The sequence below is a fragment of the Lycorma delicatula genome, chromosome 8 (assembly GCF_047948215.1).
Source record: "Lycorma delicatula isolate Av1 chromosome 8, ASM4794821v1, whole genome shotgun sequence".
Taxonomy (NCBI): domain Eukaryota; kingdom Metazoa; phylum Arthropoda; class Insecta; order Hemiptera; family Fulgoridae; genus Lycorma; species Lycorma delicatula.
In genome coordinates, this window is record NC_134462.1 from 139,756,211 (window position 1) to 139,777,796 (window position 21,586).

Genomic DNA, 21,586 nt, shown 5'->3' on the forward strand with positions numbered 1-21,586 from the left:
TGTGTCTATTTCTTCTTTTTCCTCTTATCCATTATCCTAGATAAAAATTATAGGCTGCCACATTATTCCATCTCTCCACTATACCATAAAAGGTTTAAACCCTGTGTGTTGTATCATTTCTTAATGTTGTGATATAATTATTATTAATTAGTAATTATTGGTATTTACAATTATACTAGTTATACTGTACTGGTTATTTTATGACAAAAAGGAATTTTCAGTATATAAACAAGCCATGTGAAAATCAAATGATTGACTAGAATGATAAAAATATTGTACTGTTTCATAAAAGAGATTTAAAGTTTTGCGATACATGTCTCGTAAACCCCTGATCAAGAGAGAACATTAGCTTTTAAAATTGATAACTGTTCAGAGAAGCAACAATCTTTTTTCCTAGTTTTCTGAAGTACTCATAAGTAGATTTTGAGTTTTACTCTATTAGCTGTATTAATTTAATAAAAAATAAAAATAAAACCACTGTCCTGATTAAGTAATAGAAATCGTGTTTAGGAAGATTAGAGGAAATAACCTTATCTTATAGTGAAACAGCCACTAGTTTGATTTTTGTGCCATTCACATAAGAAAGAGAGCCCTCACAAGGTTTTTCATGCAAAATTGTTACTGTACCTCACAGAGCTGCAATAAAGAAATTACTATCTTAGCTATGCTAGTAAAATAATACACCATGATAGAGTTGATTCTGCTTCATTTATGCCCTCATTAGTTGTGACAGCCTATGTAATGTGTCAAAATTTCTTTGGTCCCAGTCTAAAGAATAAAAGATAAAGAAGGAGGAAATACAGGAAGGGAACAATCAACCTGTAGTGGGACTGCTGCTGTCGTGGATGAATATCACCTGAGATTATATTGATATGGGAGAGTAAAGTAATTAATTACTTTATTTATTTACACTTGCAATTGTAGGCTGATGCACGATTAAAATTGCCTTATTCTTTTTGGCTGAAAGATGTATTTTGCAGTATATAAAAAATGCCAAGCCCTACCAAGTTTCAAATCTAGAATCTTCAGAATCACAGAAATGCCTCATAGGTTGGCAGAGTAGCAATATTAATTATATTAATAGTAATAAAGCTTTAATTATGCTTGTATCAAATAAACATTAAAACATTAATGTTGTTTTCTGATATGAAGAACGTGCTGCATTGCAACAAGAGGTGGCTAAAAAGGCTCAGACTGCTGCTGCTGTACCGGCTCTTACAAGACAACCGTCATTGTCCACAATACAAGAGGAGCGAACATCTCAGTTGCAGGAAGTTTCATTTTCATTTGACGGCAAAGAAGTCTCTGTTTCATTGTATGAAACACCAGATCTAACAGAAGAGGAGGCTTTGCAGATAGTTGAAATGTATGCTGAGGAACTGTCTGAACATGTTTCAGGTGAATATTTGTGTTCTTTGCATAAATGTTTAGTATTTAATTTTTTTAGATTTTCTATTATTTTTTTTTGTATTTTGTAAAAATATTTGCTTTAATCTATTACTGATAAAAAAATGACTATCACTTTTCACAGTAAAAGAGAATTTTTTTAAAAATATTTATTTCTTTATATTAAGTTCATTTGTTGTTTTCATTTAATGCTGTAAGAATCTCCTACTGTTTTAATTTAAAAAGTTAGAAATATTTTTAGATTTTTAAAAAAATATTATTTTATTTTTTCTGAAGTTATTTTGTAGTTATGTTATATATGCATTTTTATTTTTTTCTTAGAGCATAATGTAGTAGAACTACCTCCTATGAGATTTGTAAAAGAGACATCAACTTCTGGTCATATATTAATGGAAGCTGTTGTCATAGATGTAAGTCCTGAATATTATGCTTCGGCTGAAGATGATATGAGAACAGATGCAGATCTGGATGAGTTTTCAATCTCAGAAGAACCTGTTGTACATGTACCAAATGTTTTTACTCATGAAGAAATTCCGTACGATAAAATAAATTCTGAATATTTAGAAGGATCTCTTGCTCCGGATTCACTTCGTTCAGAAACAGGTGATAATATTATTCCTTCAAAGGTCAGGAAAAAGGATTCTCCCAGTAAAGGAAAAGATAAAGACAGTGACAAATCAAGTAGTGGCCCATATTCTGATGCATTGGCCTCTGAAAAAGAAACAAAATCACAGAAAGACAGTTTTGCTAGTGCAGTTGGAAGTCCCATTAAAGAACTGAGTTATGATGAAATTAAACGTCAAATAGAATTAGAAACTAAAAGCAGTCCTGCAGTCATGGAAACTGTAGCCGATTTAACAACTAAACGTAAAACAGAGGAAGTACGAACAAAATCTAAACGATCTATTAGCAGATCTTCTTCAAAAGAAAAAGAATCACTTGTAAAGAGGTCAAAAAGTAGATCTCGGTCAAGAGATAAAAGTCCTGATGAAAGCAATAAGACTGAGAGTAAGAAGAAAAAGATCCAGAGGATGGTAAGACAGAAGTCTAAATCAGAATCTGAGATGGAGGATGACTCGTTGCAAGAATTTGAAAGAAGAAAGGTATTAGATATCGTTCCAAAATATACAGAAGGTGAAGATTCTACTTCTCCAGAAATAAGAAAGAAAAGTGGAAAGATAAAATCAACAGATTCTGAAAGAGAAGATGATTCTCTTGTTGAGTTTGAGAATAGAAAGACATCAAGTATTAAAGAAAATGTCGCTGGAATGGAGCTAAAACGCAGTAAATCACGTGATCAGGCACAAAAAAGAGCGATGAAAAAAAGAGGTTCTACTGATTCTTCTAGTAAAGAAGATGATTCTTTAGTTGAATATGAAAAAAGAAAAACACTTTCGACCGGAACTAGTTCATTGAAAACAACTAGAAGTAAAAAGGGTGGCCTTAGTAAAAAATGTTCATCTGAATCATCAGAAAAAGAAGATGAACCTCATAAGGAAGAAGTTGAAAAGAAAAGAAAGAAGAAAGGAATTAAGCAGATAACTAACCTCAGTGGAAAAGAAACAACACCTGAAACTGGCGTCGAAATAATTCAGTCATCTGAAACAGATTCAGTCGGTAGAGGAATCGTATTAGAAGCATTTGCTCGTGTTGAAACTAGAGATGATGGTGATGAAACCACAGAATTTGATACAGCAGAAGACAGTGCATATGATAAAAGTGAAATGTCAGTTCTAGAGTCATTGACACAATCGTTACATGAAATTCAAAAAGGTTTAGCTATTGTTGAAGGACAGGTTTTATCAGAATCTAGTGAAGAACCGGAAACAGCCAAATCAAGTCTATCAGTTATTGAATCTTTAGTTCAACCTATAAATGAAATTAAAAAAAGTATTGAAGTTGTTGAAAAACAAATCGAAGAGGAATCACAATTTGGGGATTACAGTCCTTCGAAAGCTGGTCTTACCATACTAGAGACTCTTGCTCAACCCGTACTAGAATTTGAAAGAAGCTTAGCACTTGTTGAGCAACAAACATTGTTAGAAGGTGTAGAAGCATCCTTATTAGAAAGAACTAGTCATTCAATATTAGAGACTGTTTCACAACCTTTACAGGAATTCCATAGAGATATAGCTCTTATACAGCAACAAGCCATAATGGAATCTGTGGAAGAACCGGCTTCAGATATTTTACAGTCATTTAAATCTCCTTTTATGGAAGTACAGGGTGGTGTACTACAAACTGAAAAAGATTTTACTAGTAAAATTGATGATTTGTCTGACATCACTACAGTTGTACAGCCGACGTATGCTGAAGTAGTTGATGAATTACAAAAAGGATTAGCACAAATAGTTCAGCAGAGCATTTTTGATTCTACCACAAATCTTGATTCAATCGATGAAAGTATACCGATTACTGTAGCAGAATTTGAAAAAGATGTACAAGAAAAAGAAAAATTTCTAAAAGAACTAAAAATTATTGAAAAATCTGCTAAAAAAGAAATGGACGTGTATTATGATCGATTAGAGAAATGTCTGAAAACTATTAATGAAAAAATTACTAATTCATCTGATGAAGAGCTGAAACATATTTTAAAATCGATCAGTAATTTTGAACAACCTTTACGTAGTTTACAAAGTATTACAGAAAAGTGTATTTCTGAAGTTTCTGCAAATCCATCGTCATTACAATGGGATCCTCGACCATCATCAAAACAAGATTTAATACAATCTTTAACTAGACCATTACAAGTTTTAAGCGAGTCATTAATATTATTAGAAAAAATTTCAAAATCAGAAACGATTAATGAAACACGAGGTTTGGGTATCACTTCATTATATAAATTAGCAGTTCCCATTGATGAGTTAAAAACTACTATTAAATTGGTTGAAAATTTATCATCACAAACAGCTATAGAATTTTTATCTCCACCGGTTGAAAATATGCTTAGTGCGCTTTCAGTAGTCAGTCATGAATTTTCTAAAGAAGATTTTATTGAAAATATTTTAACTGATGGTGAAAATATTATAAAAGGTTTAGATGATTCTCTTGATATTATGGTTAATTGTATTAATTCGATCGAGAAATATTCACCGGAATCGGTTAGTATTATCCACAAAGAAAGAGGAGCTACATCATTATGTTCATTAATTAAACCGCTTGAAGAATTTCAGAAACATTTACATGTACTGCAAAATGATATATCAGATAATAATAAAGTTAATAATTTAAATTCAGCACAAGTATACCATATCGCACAAGAATTAGGTAAACCCTTACAAGCAATGAGAATAGAATTATCTATAATAAAACATCAAATTGAATTAGACGAGTATACTAGTTTTTCTTTACAGCCTTCTGATATGATATCTGATGGTAATCTTCCTATGACTAATTTATTAGAACCTGTTGAAAACGTACAAAAAAGTGTTTCGACTTTTTATGAGTCGATTGTATGCAGAACACCAGAAGAACCAATACATATAAGATACGTTCTACACGCACTAAAAAATCTAATACAACCGGTTAATGGTTTATGTTCAAGTATAATGAAAACTGAAGAACAAATTTTACAAGATGTACCTTCATTATCAGAACCTAGCCTTGGATTAAGAATCGTTACGCAATCTGTTCATGAACTGAGGGAGTCTATTGAATCGATTAAAAATCAGTCTCATGAGATTCTATTACAGCCTGAAATAATAATAATTAGTGATATATTATCATCGTTATCAAATCCTTTAGCTAAAGTTGAAGACGGTTTAATTTCAATCGGTGACCAAGTTCATGAAGAAGATAAAATGACATTAAATATAAACTTACTTAAAACAATGGCTGAACCTTTTAAAGTATTACAAAAAGCATTAATAAATATTAATAATGAACTTTTAAGTGAGAATATATCGGAAGCTGTTTTATTTGAATTAAAACAACCGGTTCAAGAATTACAAAGAAGTATTTTGGTCATACAAGATCAAGTTTCATTTGAATATGGTGATGAACCTACTCCGATCGAATCAAATATTGTTACGCTTCAGTCTTTAATTCAACCGATGAAAACTTTAAAAAGACATTTTATTAATATACAAAAAGTTATCGCTGAACAAAATAAAAGTGTAGAAATTCAGATAGCACAAAAAATTATCAGTATAACTAAAGTTGTACATAAATTGCAGCTTAAAGTTTCTTCATTAATGGTTCAGCAGAGCTATTTTAGAGTTAGTAAACATACTGGTCATTTAGAATTATTTCCTGCATTACAATACTTAGTACAATTTTTAAATGATTTTGAAAGAGCTTTAAATCATACCGAACAGTATATTGCACGTAAAGAAAAATTTGATGTAAATAGAGTAAAGGAAAAGTTATTAAATAATGTTCAATATTTAAAATTAGATATGATTAATTTACATAAAAAATTAAATAACTTGAAGGATCTTTCACCTTCTGATTGTGAATCGACCGAAATTTTAACAAAGGCAGTCGATGAATTTACAATAGCGTTGGAAGATGCATGTGGATTGCTATGTGAATCTAATACTGATGAAGCTTCAGTTATAATATGTCTTGAAAATCATTTTGAGTCATTTATCGAGCATATTAATATTTTTCATAGCAAATTATTATTAGTTGAATCAAAAATAACTCCGTTTGTTATGAATAAGGATATTGTAAAACATAAAAAAGAAGAAAAACATTTACCGGCTGAATTAGCTAAACCGGTAAATATTTTAGAAGTATCAACTAACGCTCTACAGAGTAAATTGTATTCGATAATGAGTCTTACTGAAGGCAAAGTGAAAGATGAATGTACAAAAGTTGTAGTTCAGAAAATTGAAAATATATTAAGTTGTATTGAAAGTATTAAAGAAGAAATCAGTGAAGTGAAGAAAGAATCAGAATTACCGGCTATAAAAGAAATTGTTGATGATAAAGTTAGTAATAAAACTGAAGAAATAAAAGAATTTATGACAAGTCTAAAAAATAAAATTCATGAAGGTGTTGCCTCAGAAATAATAACAGATAAAATACTTGAATCGGTTGAAGATTCGGTTAAACATATGGCTAAATATCAGTCTGCCGTCAGTAACAGGGTTGATGAACTAGCGATTCCAGAAGTAATTCTTCATCCAGAAGTTGAACATAATGAAGAAATACCTAGAACTCTAAGTGTATCAGAAGAAATACCGAAGGAAGATTTAATACTCGGTTCAATAAATATGATTAGCGAAAACATAAAACAAAATGTAGCGACAAAGGATATTAATGACAGTGTAGTAGTTGAATTTGTTAAAGAATCTTCAGAGCAAATTAACACAGTTGTAAATGAATTAAATAAGCTTGCTAAAAATCTATTTATAACAGAAGAAACTAAGGATATTATTGGAGAAGAAGGAAAGAAAGAAAACTTAAAATGTTTAGATAGAATTAATAATGATTTATCAAAACTTAAGAATGAGATAATATTAGTTGAAAATATAAATTCAGATGCTAAAAATATTGTTGTTGAAAGTTTAAGAAAACTACAGAATGCAGTTGTAAGTGTTAAAGAAGAGATAAAAGAAAAACAAAGTATATTATCATTGAATGAATTATTAGAACCTTTAAATGAATTGAACAAAGTGATCTCAAACCGATCGACTACTCAGATTGAAATCCAAACAAAAGAAGGTGTAACAACAGAAGAAGTAACAGTTCTAGAAACGTTTGAAGAAAAATCATTCAAACTTTTAGAAGAGTTTGCGAAAGTAAGTAGTGATCTTGAGTTGGGCTTAATGAAGGTTGAACACAATGTATTAAATGCTACAGATCCAAATAAATGTAAAACAATTAATGTTGAACCGTTATTACAACCTATACAACAGTTAACTGAAAAGGTTGCACTGGTTGAAGAAATGTCATCTGAGATGACTGAATATCTCGGTGAACAGTCAAGTTTGAGTTTATCTATGTTGAAAACATTAGCTGAACCTATCAGAGAAATTCAAAATAATATTATTAATATTCAACAGCAAGCTTTAGAATCAACAAAGGGAGAAGTAGGTTTTGAAATACTTGAAGCTATAGCAAAACCAATTCGTGAATTAAGAACTGGTATCGCCTTGATTCAGGAACAAGCTATTGTTATGGAAGCGGATGCTATTACGTTATCAGAACCTGGTAAAGATTTTCCTTTAGAAGAAATTGCTACACCTCTTCAAGAATTGAAAAAAGTGCTTACTTCTATTATAGAACAGCAAGCCTTAGTTTTTGAACCAAATGTTGATCCGATGAGTGAAAAAGAAACTTTGTCGGAATTGCACACAATTGCAGCTCCTATGGAAGAATTACAAAAACAGTTAGCTAATATTGAAACTCAACAGATTATGGAAGGTGGTTTTGATGAATTATCTGTTAAAGAAGTATTAGCTGAAATGGCAAAACCGATCATGGAATTACAACGTGCTATTGCGACAATTGAAAACCAAGAAGTATTTGAGACATTAGAGAAAGATGTTTCTAGTAAGCATGTGGATGCTTTGAAAATGTTAGCAAAACCGTTGTTGGAAGTATCAAGAGGAATTGCTTGTATGGCAGAGCAACAAGTATTTGATGATATCGCATCGAACACAACTCTATCGGATGTACCGACTTTAGCAAGCCCGACTGACCTTTCTTTAGAAGCTGCTGTTGAAATTCAGCAGCCTGTGGTACTTGAAGCCGATATATCACTTTCATTAGTGCCTTTAGATCTACCAGATGTTGCAAAAATATCTCCTGGAGACAGTAAACTGACTGCAACAATTAAGCAAGAACAACTACTTGAAGCTAGAGGTGACTCGCTATCAGAAACCAGTCTAGGTGTCATTAAAACAAAAGCTAATATTACTGCAGAATCAGAAAATGTTATTATTGTTACTTCTCAGCCAATTGTTTTTGAAAGTGAAAGTGTATTTGATCAGGAGGATAGTAAAATGGGAGAAGTGTCAGAAAAAATGGTTTCTTTGAAACAACAAGCTGCTATTACAGAAGCAGTACAAATTTTAGAACAATCTGGTGATATTCCAAAAGGAAAAGAAGTGGAATTAGTTTCTGCTTTGGCTAGTGATGCATCTTTGAAACAAATTGCTACCATAGAAGAACAAAAATCACTTTCTGAAATAGATTCATTGAAACTAGAAAGCGATATATTGGTAAAAGCAGATATAATACAACCGACAAAAGAAGTAATAATACAGGAAAATCAACAGACCTTATCGACTGCTGAAGAAATGAAATCTTTTGATGAATTATCATCAAATAAAGCATCTGCAACTCTGTCAGAATTAGAAGTTGTTGAGCAACTGCAACATCCATTTCAACTAGAAGAAGCTGAAACATTCTCAGATGCTGATACACTTATAAGTGTAACATTAGCAGCAGAATGTGATGTTACGCCATATGATACTGCAGTTGCTGAAACACCAGTGGCTGTTCTGGAAGCTAAAGAATATGTTACCGAAGAAGAATATAAAGAAGTAAAGGATGAAAAAGTAGAGCTGGATAAAAGATTGAAAGAGAAAGAGATTAAGCAAGAAGAAACAGGTGTTCAAGACTCTAAGAAAACCACAGAAGCAAAACAAGAGGAGAAAATGAAAGAAATTCTTACTGAGAGTAAAAAGGTTGATTCAGCGCCTGCTGTTGAGAGTAGCTTAACAGAAACAGTTCTGCTTGAAACAGAGGAAGAACAGTCTTTGGAAAAGAAACAGAAAAATGGAAGCAAAGAAAAATCATCAGAAATTTCTCAGACAGAATCTAAAGATAGCTGGGAAAAGAAAAATGTTAAAAAGGAGGATGGATTGTCAAAAGACAAGAAGCAACCAGCTGTTGAAAGAATAAATAATCAGAAAGATGAAACAACATTAATAGAGCTAGAAACTGCAAATAAAATGAAAGAAAGTGAGGGAGCTAGTGTTATTGAGGTTGCTAAAAAAACTGAAAAGAAAACAGTAGCCGATATTAAAAAAACAAATGAGACAAGAGAGATTAAGAGCCAAGAGGAAAAAATACTATCGATTGAAGAAGCAGTCAAATCAGAAATAACAACTGAAGTTCAAAAAGAGGAAGAACATATAGGCGATACTAAAGAAAAAGATGTAGAAAAAAAATTAAAAGAGGCTAATGCTGAAAGATTAGTTGAAGGTAAAGAAAAAATAAAAGAGAAAACTGAAAAAGAGAAAAACAGAGTAGAGGTGCTTGAAAAGAAAATAATTAATGAAAATAAAAAAGAAAAGTTAGACAAAACTGAAGAGATTAAAGAAAAAAGTCAGGAAGAAAATGAGCTAATTGAAGTTAAAGATCAGAAGAAGAAAGATAAAGTTGAAAAGGATGAAGAGGTGAAAGAATCAAAAGAAAGTATTAATGAAAATTTAAGCATTGTTGAAAAAAGTAATTTAGAACTGGATTCTCAGAAACTGGCTGATAAGGAAAATATTACTGAGCAAGGGAACAAGTTAACTGAGAAAGATTTAGAAATTAAAAAAGTAAAACTTGATCCTAGAGTAAGTGGTGAACTTGAAACTGTGAAATTAAAACTTGAAGAGGTTAAAAAACTTTTAAGGCCTGAAAGTGAAGAAAAGGGAAAAGAAGATGTATTATCTGAACAAGTCCAAAAGGAAAATGATGACAAAAAACTATCAAAAACAGAAATTAGAGTTGAGAGTAAAGTCACTGAAAAACACCAAGACAAAGATGAAATTAACGCCAAAAAAGGTAAGGAAATAATTGTAAAAGTGGATGAGAAGGAAAACCAAACAGAAATACTTTCTGTAAGAGAGGATGTAAGTGAAGAAAGGTTGGGGAAAACTGAAGGAAAAGATAAGGGAGAAGAGTTAACTTCTGCTAAAGATAGTAAGTTAGTTATAAAAAGTGACAGTGATGATACAAAATCTGATAAGGGAAAAAGATCAGTTAAGACTTCAGAAGTTGTTGATACTACTGAAAGTGAAAATAAAGAAGAACAGAAGATTGAGGCTAAGAGTATAACACTTCAAAAGAAAAAGAAGATTGAAATGGAAACATCAGAAGAACAAGTAGAGCAAACTAAGCAAACTGAAAAGAAGGCAGATGTAACAGAAACTTTTGAGGAAAAAGAAGAAACAAGTTCACAGAAAGTTACATTTAGTGATGATGTACAAACTTCAACTTCAGAAAAGGATGAAAAAGACAGTAAAACTGTTGCAGAGGTTACACAGGAAAAATTATTAAACAAAAAAGATGATGTATTTATTAAAGAAAAAAGTATTTTTGGTAAAGAAGATGAAAGTTGTACAGGGACTGTGACTGAATCAGAAAAGTTTATAGAAGTAGAAAAGCAACAAAGATCGCTAGAACTTATTAAACAAGAGAAAATAGCAACTGATAAAGAAAAGGAACAAAAAGAAGTAAAAGAACAAGAAAAAGAAAAGAAAATTCAGCAGGAAAAGACTGCAATAATTACAGAAAAAATTACTGAGACACAAGAGTTAGTGGAGTTGAATGAGAAAGGAAAAAATGAAATTACTGTTTCTGAAAAATCTCTGGAAAGTGGTGGGGATAAAGAAGTCAAGGTATCTGAAGGTGTTGTAGAAGTTATAATGAACAAAGATATTTCACCAAGTAACAGAGAGGTTGTAAAAAAATCAAAAGAAAAGGTGGTAGAGGAAAAAACGGAAAAATCTGCTAAAACAAACAACAATCAAGAAGATGAAACAAAAACTAAAATCAAAGAGAAAGAAGATGGGTTAAAATCTACTGAAAAGAAGGGAGATGTAAAACAGTCTGTAAAAGGTAAAAAAGAAAGTGATATTTTGAAAGCTGATGATTATGAAAAAACCAGTAAAGATAAACAGACTGCTATTTCTGAGGAAGTGAAATCTGAAAAAACAGTAGCAATGGAAAAACACAAAGATGAAGTATCAAAAAAATTGCTTGAAGGCAAAAAAGAGAAACAATCTGAAAGTGTGGAACAAAAGAAAGGTAAAGAAACTCTGACTGAAAAAGAACAGAAAGGTCTAGAAGACACTGTTTCAGTAACAAATAAAAAAGGAGAAAAGGAATCTGAAATTTTACAAGAAAGTAGAGTCAAAGTTTCTAGTCAGAAAGAAAAGTTAGACACTGATAAAGAGGTGGTAACTGAGAGAAAAATAATGGAGCAAGGAAAAAAAGATGAAAAAGGCTCAGTAAAAACTGATGAGAAATTGCAAAGTGAAAAAGCTATAACAACAGAAGAGGTTGATACAAAACAAAAGAAAGATGATAAAAGTAAACTTACTAAAGTCAAAGAACATTCTAAGTTAGATGAAAAAGAGTCAAAAGAAGAGTCCATAAAAGACTCTTCTGAAAAAGTTGAAACTGAAAAAAAGGATAGTAAACATAAAAGTCTTGATAAAGGCAGTGACAAGTTAAAAGAAAAAGAAGTTGTTTCTAATGAATCTAAAGATAAACATAAAGTGAACAAGAAAGTGGATGAAAAATTTGCTCCTCAAAAAACTGAAAAAGAGATTGAGCTGGTAAAAGGAACTGAAGAATCAAAGGATAAAAATCACATTTCTCAACAGCTGGAGAAGGATGTTGAAGAAAATCAGAAAATTAATGAGAAGGATGGAAGTATTAAGAAAAAAGAAAAAGATATCAATCAGGAATCTGGGAAGGAGAATAAAGAAAATGTTTTGACTGAAACAGAAACTGACAAATATAAAGAAAAAAGCACACATGAAATTATTAAAAAATCAGACATTGATAAGGTGAAGGAAGTAATTGAGTCTCAAGAAAGTAAGAAAACTGAACTGATTAAACAGGAAACAAAAGAAGAAACTAAAGAAAAAGATATATTAGTAAAGAAGGATGATAAAAGTAAAGAAACAGAAGGGAGGAAGAAAATACAACAGGTCTCAGTAGAAGAAGTGAAAAAAAGTACTGAGGACAAGATTCAAAAGAAAGTTAGTGAAGTTAAAGTAGAAGAAGGTATAAAAGAAAAAGTAGCTGAAAAACAAACACCAAAAGGAATCAAGATAGAAGATAAAGTTGAAACACAGGGTGATAAAAGTAAAGAGGAAGAACCTAAAAAAAATTCTAAGAAGGTTTCATTGGACAAACCCGAGAAAGATAGTGAAGACAACATTCAAAAGACAGAAGAGAAAATTGAAGTAAAAGAATGTCTAAAGACAGATGCAACAGTTGAACAGAAACCTATAGAAGAAATTAAGGAAAAGGCTAAAGGTGAAAAGTGTGATAAAAATAAAGAGGAGGTTAAGAATGGAACTGAAAAAGTTGTTTTAGAGGAATCTAAAGACAAAGTTCAGAAGAAGGGTGAGAAAGTTAAAGAAACAGTTAAGGAAGAAGTTGTTGCATTTAAACAAGATATAAAAGAAGAAATTAAACAGGAGACTAAAGTTGAAAAGAAAGGAGATCAACATAAACAAAATAAAGTTAAAAAAGAAACTGAGAAATCTGCTATTGATGAATCTAAAAAAGCTGTTGAAGCCGAGGTTACAAAGAAAGATGATGAATCTAAAGTAGAAGAAAGTGTAAAAACTGATGTAGCAACTAAACAAGAATCAAAAGAGGAAATTAAAGAGAAAGTTAAAACTGAAAAGAAAAAAAGTGTAAATAAAGAAAAAGAAGTTAAAAAAGCAATTGAGAAAGTTGCTATTGGTGACTCTAAAAAAGATGTTCAAGCTGAGGTTTCAAAGAAAGAGGATGAAGCTAAAGTAGAAGGAAGTGTAAAAGAAGAAGTAGCAATTAAGCAAGAATCAAAAGAGGAGATCAAAGAGGAAGTTAAAACTGAAAAGAAAAAAGATGAAAATAAAGAAAAGGGAGTAAAAAAAGAAGCAACTGAGAAAGTTTTTATTGATGAATCTAAAAAAGATAATCAAACTGAGGTTTCAAAGAAAGAGGATGAAACTAAAGTAGAAGGAAGTGTAAAAACTGATGTAGCAACTGAACAAGAATCAAAAGAGGAAATTAAAGAGAAAGTTAAAACTGAAAAGAAAAAAAGTGTAAATAAAGAAAAAGAAGTTAAAAAAGCAATTGAGAAAGTTGCTATTGGTGACTCTAAAAAAGATGTTCAAGCTGAGGTTTCAAAGAAAGAGGATGAAGCTAAAGTAGAAGGAAGTGTAAAAGAAGAAGTAGCAACTAAGCAAGAATCAAAAGAGGAGATCAAAGAGAAAGTTAAAACTGAAAAGAAAAAAGATGAAAATAAAGAAAAGGAAGTAAAAAAAGAAGCAACTGAGAAAGTTTTTATTGATGAATCTAAAAAAGATAATCAAACTGAGGTTTCAAAGAAAGAGGATGAAGCTAGATTAGAAGGAAGTGTAAAAGAAGGTGCAGCAACTAAACAAGAATCAAAAGAAGAAATTAAAGGCAAAGCTAAAATTGTGAAGAAAGACAATAAACTTAATGAAAATCAAATCAAAGAAGAAGCTGAAAAATTAGCTGCAGATGATTCTAAACAAGATGTTAAAGAAAAACAAGATAAAAGTAAGGTACAAGAAAGTGAGAATCAAACGGAAATAAAAAGGAACTCCAAAACTGAAAAAAGTGATATTAAGAATAAAGAAAAAGGAGCCAAAGATAGTAAGACAGATACTCAACAAATCTCTGTACAGGTGTCTAAAACTGATGTTGAAGAAAAGAAGCAAAAACAGGAGGAAGAACGCAAGGAAAAAATAATGAAAGACAAAAATCGGGTAAAGAATGGAATTGAGAGAACAAAAGCTGACATAAAAATATCGAAAGAAAATCAGATGTTGGAGGAAGTGAAATCAGAGAAACAAATTGAAACAGATGATTCTAAATTAAAATCGATAAAAGGAGGTGATATATTAACAAAATCTGAAAGCCTAAAAGAAAGAGATATTAAAAAGCAAAATAAAATAAAAACAACTGATTTGGAAACTCACAAAAAAGAAATAAAAATGAAAGAAGCTGATGTAGAAAGAAGTGAGACTGAATTGAAATATACATATCAAGACAGTGAGAAAATAAGACATAAAGATGATGATTTGAATGATACAACTAAAAAGAGTATCATCCAAGATAAAAAGAAGTCTGATAAAAAAAGTGATTATATATCTAATAAGAATAATCTTAAAGGCGATTACAGTAATATTGATGTGAGTAATAAAGGTAGAACAGAAAGTAGAGTGTCAATTTTGGAAGTTGAGACTTACAATAAATCTATAAACGGTTATCAAGATGAAAGTATATCAAATCAGGACACTAAAAGAAGTACAAGAAGTAAAAGTGAAGATCACAGAGTATGGGTTTCTACTACAAGCGAACAGAAACTGAAAAAATATCAAGGTACACATGATAGCAGTTCCTCTGAAAGTGCAGCTCAGCCTCCTAAGCAGATATGGACACGCAGAGAAGTGAGTAGTAAATATTGTAATAATCTTACAAAAAAAGTTTTTTTTTTCAGTATATATGTAAAATATTTTTGTTATTTTTTTTATTTTAAAATAAATAAAAATATTTGACTTTACAAAATACTTAACCAAAAAAAGAAATTTTTCTCAATACATTTAATGCAAGTGTTCACATTGAATGTGAGTTGTCTATTGAGACTATCCTTACTTGTGCAGATGCTATTATTAACCTGGCTGTATTCACCAATCTATGAGTGTTGCAATACTTTACTTGTGCCATTTACACATTAATACTTTATTTATTATTTACCTTTATCATTTATTCTTTATGTGGATAATTCAAAGTTTACAATAAAATATAATAAACAATCATAAATGCTACATCCATATTCAAACTCTGATTTAACATTATAGTGTTATGCATAACTTTATGTTGTGGCATAACTTTAAAAACAGTATAAAACAAATTAAAAGGATCATTAAAATCATTTCATTTGGTGAAGAATAAATTTTAAACATATCATAGAAAAAATGTAAATGTAAACTGAGAACCTCATCTTTTTATTAGAGGCAGTTAAAATATAAAAAAAAACATGTTTTCAAATTATATTAAAATTATCGTTCCGGAGGTTATTTTTCGAGTTAATTATGAAGTTTTAATAAAAGTCAGATGGTATGTATTCTATTATATGAAAAATGTTCAACAGAACAGGAAAGGACAGACAAGTGTGGTATGAGTGTTGAAAGAGTCCTAGATTTACAGTTAAAAAGTTTTGACTTTAAATAGAACAGTTAGAATAAGAGTAAATAACAGACAGGATAGGATGAAAACAATCAATAAAGTTGAAACATGGTTTCTGAGATTGGGTATGGGTTGAACGTGGATATTCAGATAAGGATTTCAGGCTGGTAGAAAAAATTAAATCAGAAAAGAATAATAAAAAAAGCTATGTAATGCGAAGAAAATTTAAGAACATTTATTAAGAATTGAATAAAAAGATTTCTTTATCAAATGCATAATTGTATACTGAAATAAAAAAGTATCAAAATGTCATTGAAGAAATGAAATTAGTGATGCCAGAAAAGCTAATAATCTAATCCTTGTAAAGAAATTGGATTTGTTTTACTCTACAGTTATTCATTTTGATAATTTTTAATCATTCATTATTATTTTCTGGGTAATAAATAATGAAGTATTTTAATAAAAAATGACTGAAGATTTTTTTCTGATTTTAAAAAACTTTAGTTTTCAGTTTCTAAAGATACCATTTAAAGTGAAATTTCGGTTTAGTTTATTTACCTATTTACTGGAAAATGGGATTTGTTGTAGGTAGTAACTAATATGCAGATAATTTACTTAAAAATACTGATTTGCTTGACAGTTCATTGTTAACTCCCCTAGTAATATTTATTTGATTCTATATTACAGTCAAAATGTAAGCCGTACTTCTGCGGTCGTCTTATGGATAGAACAGCTGCTCAGGAATCAAGAGTTAAAATGAGCTGCAGTTTTATTGGTAGTCCAGATCCTATTGTTAAATGGATGAAAGATGGATTGCCTTTGCTGTATAGTACTGCTGATCCATTGACAGAAAAGTAAGTGAATCAGCCCTTTTTCATAGACAATTTTATATTATGCGGCAGATAAGTTATTAAGGATAACTTTAAAGATGCAGTGTGTGTTGTACTTTATATGTTTCCGTAGAATCAGTCTATTTGTATAATGACCAATCTGTTGTACAGTAGAAAAAAGTTGTTAAGAATGCTAGGCTAAATACACGTACATTAGTTTTTTCTTATGTGTAGCTGTATATATATTTTTTTATAATCTTTGTTTTATATGATTTAGTTACAATTTTTAAAAATAGGTTTAGTTTATAGTTTTATTTTTATTTGTGAGAAGGTGTTTTTATGTTTCATTGAACTAATCGAGGCCCTTGATAGAATTTTACAGGAGAAGTTTTGATAAATGCTGATGGTCTGAGTGTTTATGAAAACTTTAAAAAAATGATCCCCCGAATGTTTATTCAAACTGTGAAGCTGTGACAGCAAATATGTCAGAAACCGTTATTTTGTCACTCTCATGTAATTCATATCTTAATCTGATGTTATTGTGTTAGGGAAGTTAGCAGTTTGGTGGGTATCTGACAAGGAGACATTTTAGCACCTTATCTGCTCATCATCCTTTTAAATGATGTAATAAAAAGTTGTCAGACAAAAAAAAAACACACAAAGAAACATTCTTTCTGAAGTTGGAAGTTAAAACCTATTTGGGTTTACTAAAATCTTCTGGTATAATGTGATAGATAGTTACTGTAAAATGTCAGTGTGTGGGTTAAAGAATTGTCAATAAGGATTATAGAGGAAGTCTGCAGGGAACAAAGAAGAATATTGAAGAGGATGCAGAAAGTAGAATTAATGGCAATATCTGGAGAGGATATGGAATTAATAGATTTATAGAAGAAATGTTTGGTGTATATATATATTAATTCCATTTCCTATACAGATATATATATAGAGTTCTGTAAGTCTTGGATCTAAATAAATCCAAGTCATGGGCCCCATAAATTCAAAAGCAGGATTCAGACCAAGAGTAAGGTTTACTAAGAAAGGGTAGTGATGGGGAGAAGAACAGACAGATTGCAGAATAATTATGTATAGAATGTACTGAAAGTTAAAACCACTGTTAAGATAAAATAATCATAACAACTTAGGTACTGCTCTGGATATTTGACTAGATTGGATGATGACAGACTGCCAAATAAGATGGGAGGTGAAATTAGACGGATAGAGGCTTGGATGAAAGATGATTCAGAAGTGCGTGGAGAGAAGATGAATTACATTGTTTCAGTTGAGTGGAGTGAAATTTAAGAAAATACATCATATTGCAAATGATAGATGATAATAGAAAGAACTCTGTTCTTCAATTCCCAAAAAAATAAAAGAAAAGGTGGCTAAGGTTTTTTTATCTTTTTATATATTGTTTAGTTAATTTACAAATAGTAACATCAAACTGATGCTTACTATTTTATCATCTTCATTTTTACCTGTGGGTTTTGAGGTTGTCTGGAATTTGTTTTTTAATCACTTTTTGAGCTATGTCTATTAAGTTTCTAAGGTAATACTTTATAATTAAAGCTATCAGCAATATAAAAATGTTTTGGATGAAAGATAAAAAGGTATAAAAATTAAGATAAAAATACAATGACAATGACTGTACATTCAGCTTGTTAGTTGTAACTGTGATATGTCTAGAGCTTTGTCAGTTAATAGATTGTAAATGTTATATATATTTTATTAGCTGAATGAAAAAGTGAACAGTAAGGCTTTTTTGACTAGTTATATTGAAACTTCTTGATAAAAATCTGATGATTAGTGGCATAGAGTATTTTGTGTTTATTTTATAACATATATATATAAGAATTAAGTTTTATTTTTGCAGATATGATACTAGAGTTAGCAATGGCATTGCAACTCTTGAAATTCATTCAGCATCTGTGAGCGATTGTGGAAGATATACTTGCATTGCTTCCAACGTTCATGGAGAAGCTACCACGACTGCTACATTGAGAATTTTCACACCGTTTGAGCCAACTCCTGTTCCACCTACATTTACATCTAGAATACAAGGTAGTATAATTAATTGTGACATTATTTGCAATTGATGTTTAAATTTTCTACTTGTTAAGTCATTTCCTGATGAAGAAGAATCTTTCACAGTTATTTTGATTATTGTTGTTTTGTAAAAATCCTTTTTGTAGATCATAAACAATTGTCATAAGTTTTAAACTCGTTATAATCTTGTGGCCCTGACGGGGAGTCTTATTCTTTAAGACTTTGGGGGTTGGCATCCCCGCGGGTCTAGCCTCTGCAGCTTTTCTTCCCTCTACACACTGTGCTGCAGAACACTTTATTCTATACACATACACTACACCAAGAACACTACACAATTTACAACATATACCCTTACACAACTACACTACAACATTCTACACTATTTCTTCTTAACATACACTTGGTGATGTTGCGACACTTAATGAAGCATAACCACAACCCAAAATTATCATGCTGATGGATGAAAGGCTCTGTGTAGTGAGTCTCAAACGATGTTCCCTGGGCACCTGGGTGAACCCAGTTGTATTTCTGAAGAACATAAAAGAATTACAAGATGAAATGATTCTAATAGAAACTTTTAATGAGGAGCAGAGTCTCTCTCTGTTACGTCTCAGCAATATAGGCGGCATAAATATAAATGCAGTATGCCAGAAGACACTAAATACAAGCCGGGGAGTAATTTTTTGTCGTGACCTTATGGACATGGATATAATTGAAATAGCTCATGAACTTTGTAACCAGGAAGTTCTGGAGGTGAAATGAATAAAAAACATACCCTTATACTAACTTTTAATCTTCTGGTACCATCAGAGAAGATTAAAGTGGGTTACCTGTCAGTTTGGGTGTGACCTTTCATCCCCAACCCATGATAATGCTTTCAATGCCAAGGGTATGGCCATACCACGTCTTGATACAAAAATGTAATTTGTGCCCAAAGACAACTGCAAATTGAACTGCAATTTTGATGTGCCAAAGAAGGTCATAACGACGCTAACTGCCAGGAGGAAGAAAAATGTGCTAACTGTGGATGTACACATTCACCTCGATCTCGAGATTGCCCAGCTTTTAAAGAAGAGAAGGCAATTCTAAAAATTTGTACCGAGCAAAAGCTTTCTTTCCCAGCTGCCTGAAGAGAGTATAAAAAGACACTTAGCCCTTGAAATCTTGTTAAACCGGATGTCTCTTTTGCTGCTGCAACATCAAGTAAAGCTTCCCCCGTAAATGCAGGCAACCAACAGTGTGGATCCTGCAGTGAATTGAATAAGGTTGCTCAGATGTTATCTGATCAGGTTGCTTCACTTACTGCAACTATCTCCGAGAAAATGAATAAGAAGTTGGTAGGTGCAGCTGATGAAACTAACAATAGTGAGATCCCTCTGAAAGTTCCTGTCCCTAAAGTGGTAAGCCACCAAATAAGCTACCTGTAGCTGGAGCTCACATAACCACCTCTTCTGGGATGTTTGCAACTTCCCATTTATCAAAATCTCCCCCTTCAACACCACATCTACTGGATGATGTGGTAGAGGAACCCCCCGATTCCAGGACAACAGAGTTTTTTAAAACAAAAAATTCAAAAAAGAAAAACCGAATTACCTATGACTAATTTTTTCATATAAATATATCTGTATTTCTGTATCTAAGTATCTTTATTTATAAGCATTATTCAGTGAAATGTTAGAGGTTTTTCGATTCTGCATTGAAGATGTTGAGCCATTAATAATGTACCATTAATGTTGAACCATTAATAATGTACTTCCAAGAAACGCATCTATTACAGCAAGATGCGGTAACATTCAGAGCCTATACATGTGAGAGATATGATTGTCTTGTCTTGAGAGAGAGAGAGAGAGAGAGAGAGAGAGAGAGAGAGAGAGAGAGAGCTACAAGGTTACAACTAGCTACCCTCATTTCTACTGTTGCTGTAAAAATCTCAGTCTCCTTTAAATTGCATATCTGCAATTTGTGCTCTAGAAATATCAGTGCTCTAGAAATATCAAATCTCCTTATTCAAATCCCATCGCCATCGTTAATATTAGGAGACTTCAATGCCTACCATATTTCCTGGTACTTATCTTTCCAGTCCTCTCAAGGAAATGTGATAAACAGAGTGAAGCAAGCCTTGTACCTTTGTCTACTGAATGATGGGTCATACACATTTATGGTCCTCATTTTCTGGTACATTGTCAAACATCGATCTCTCTTTTTACTCACCAATTTTTGTCTTAATTGGTCTGCTTGTGAGGACCTTCATGGCAATGACCATAAGCCAATTACTACAGCTTTTGTTGTCAACCGCAAGGTGAATAAAAACCACGAATATGGATTGTTGAAAAGGCAGATTGGAACAGTTACCATAAAGCCTTCTCATCTCAGAATGACAATGGTGAAGATGCCCTTGACAAACTTACCTCTTTTACATCTCTGATACTTGACAATGCTAATAGATACATCTGACAAATATCGGAAAACCCAAGATGTCTTTCTGTTCCTTGGTGGAATGCTGATTGTCAAAATGCTATTAGCAATCTGTGACAAGCACTGTGCAAATTTAACCTTAGGCCTACAAATGAACACCTAGATTTGTACCGTAATGCTAGAGCAATATGTTGTTGAATATTCTTAGATGCTAGGAGGAAATCATGGAGGAATTATGTGTACACCATCTCACGCATTACTCCCACGTCTACTGTGTGGAAAAAGATCTGTATAATCTACGGATCACCAAAACAATCCACTCTTGGACTCATTCGTGAAGGAGAACTCCTACATCACCTTCCACCTTCTACAGTGGCAAGTATTTTGGCAGATTTTTTTCCATTTGGTGCCCCTCACCTCATTATACAGTAATGAGTTTCAGAGGTACAAATTACAGATGGAAGTACTATCGTTACATGCTGATTCGGTTGGTGAATTATACGCTCCATTTTCATTTAACGAGTTGTCACATGAACTTAAAAACTCACATAACACCTTCCTTGGGCCTGACAACATTCATCTCAGTATGCTCTTGCACCTTCCTAATTCAGCACTACAACACCTTTTGTGTATTTATAATAGTCTATTCTCCTCACAAGTTTTCCCTTTGACCTGGTCAGTAGCCTTTGTCGTACCAGTACTTAAATCTGGTAAAGACAAAGGAAGTCCCTCAAGCTACTGCCCTACCTCTTTGACAAACGGTTTATGTCAAGAACAATACG

The 21,586-nt window shown here is 31.7% G+C and overlaps 1 protein-coding gene across 1 annotated transcript in view; it reads left to right on the plus strand.

The window, feature by feature from the left end:
* The window catches only part of Strn-Mlck (Stretchin-Mlck), a 599,211-nt gene that overhangs the window by 139,463 nt on the left and 438,162 nt on the right, over positions 1 to 21,586 (plus strand). The window contains exons 13-16 of the mRNA XM_075373431.1: positions 1,153 to 1,398; positions 1,729 to 14,777; positions 16,204 to 16,370; positions 18,217 to 18,404. Of these exons, the coding sequence (XP_075229546.1) occupies positions 1,153 to 1,398; positions 1,729 to 14,777; positions 16,204 to 16,370; positions 18,217 to 18,404 (13,650 nt within the window). The remainder of the gene's footprint in view (positions 1 to 1,152; positions 1,399 to 1,728; positions 14,778 to 16,203; positions 16,371 to 18,216; positions 18,405 to 21,586) is intronic.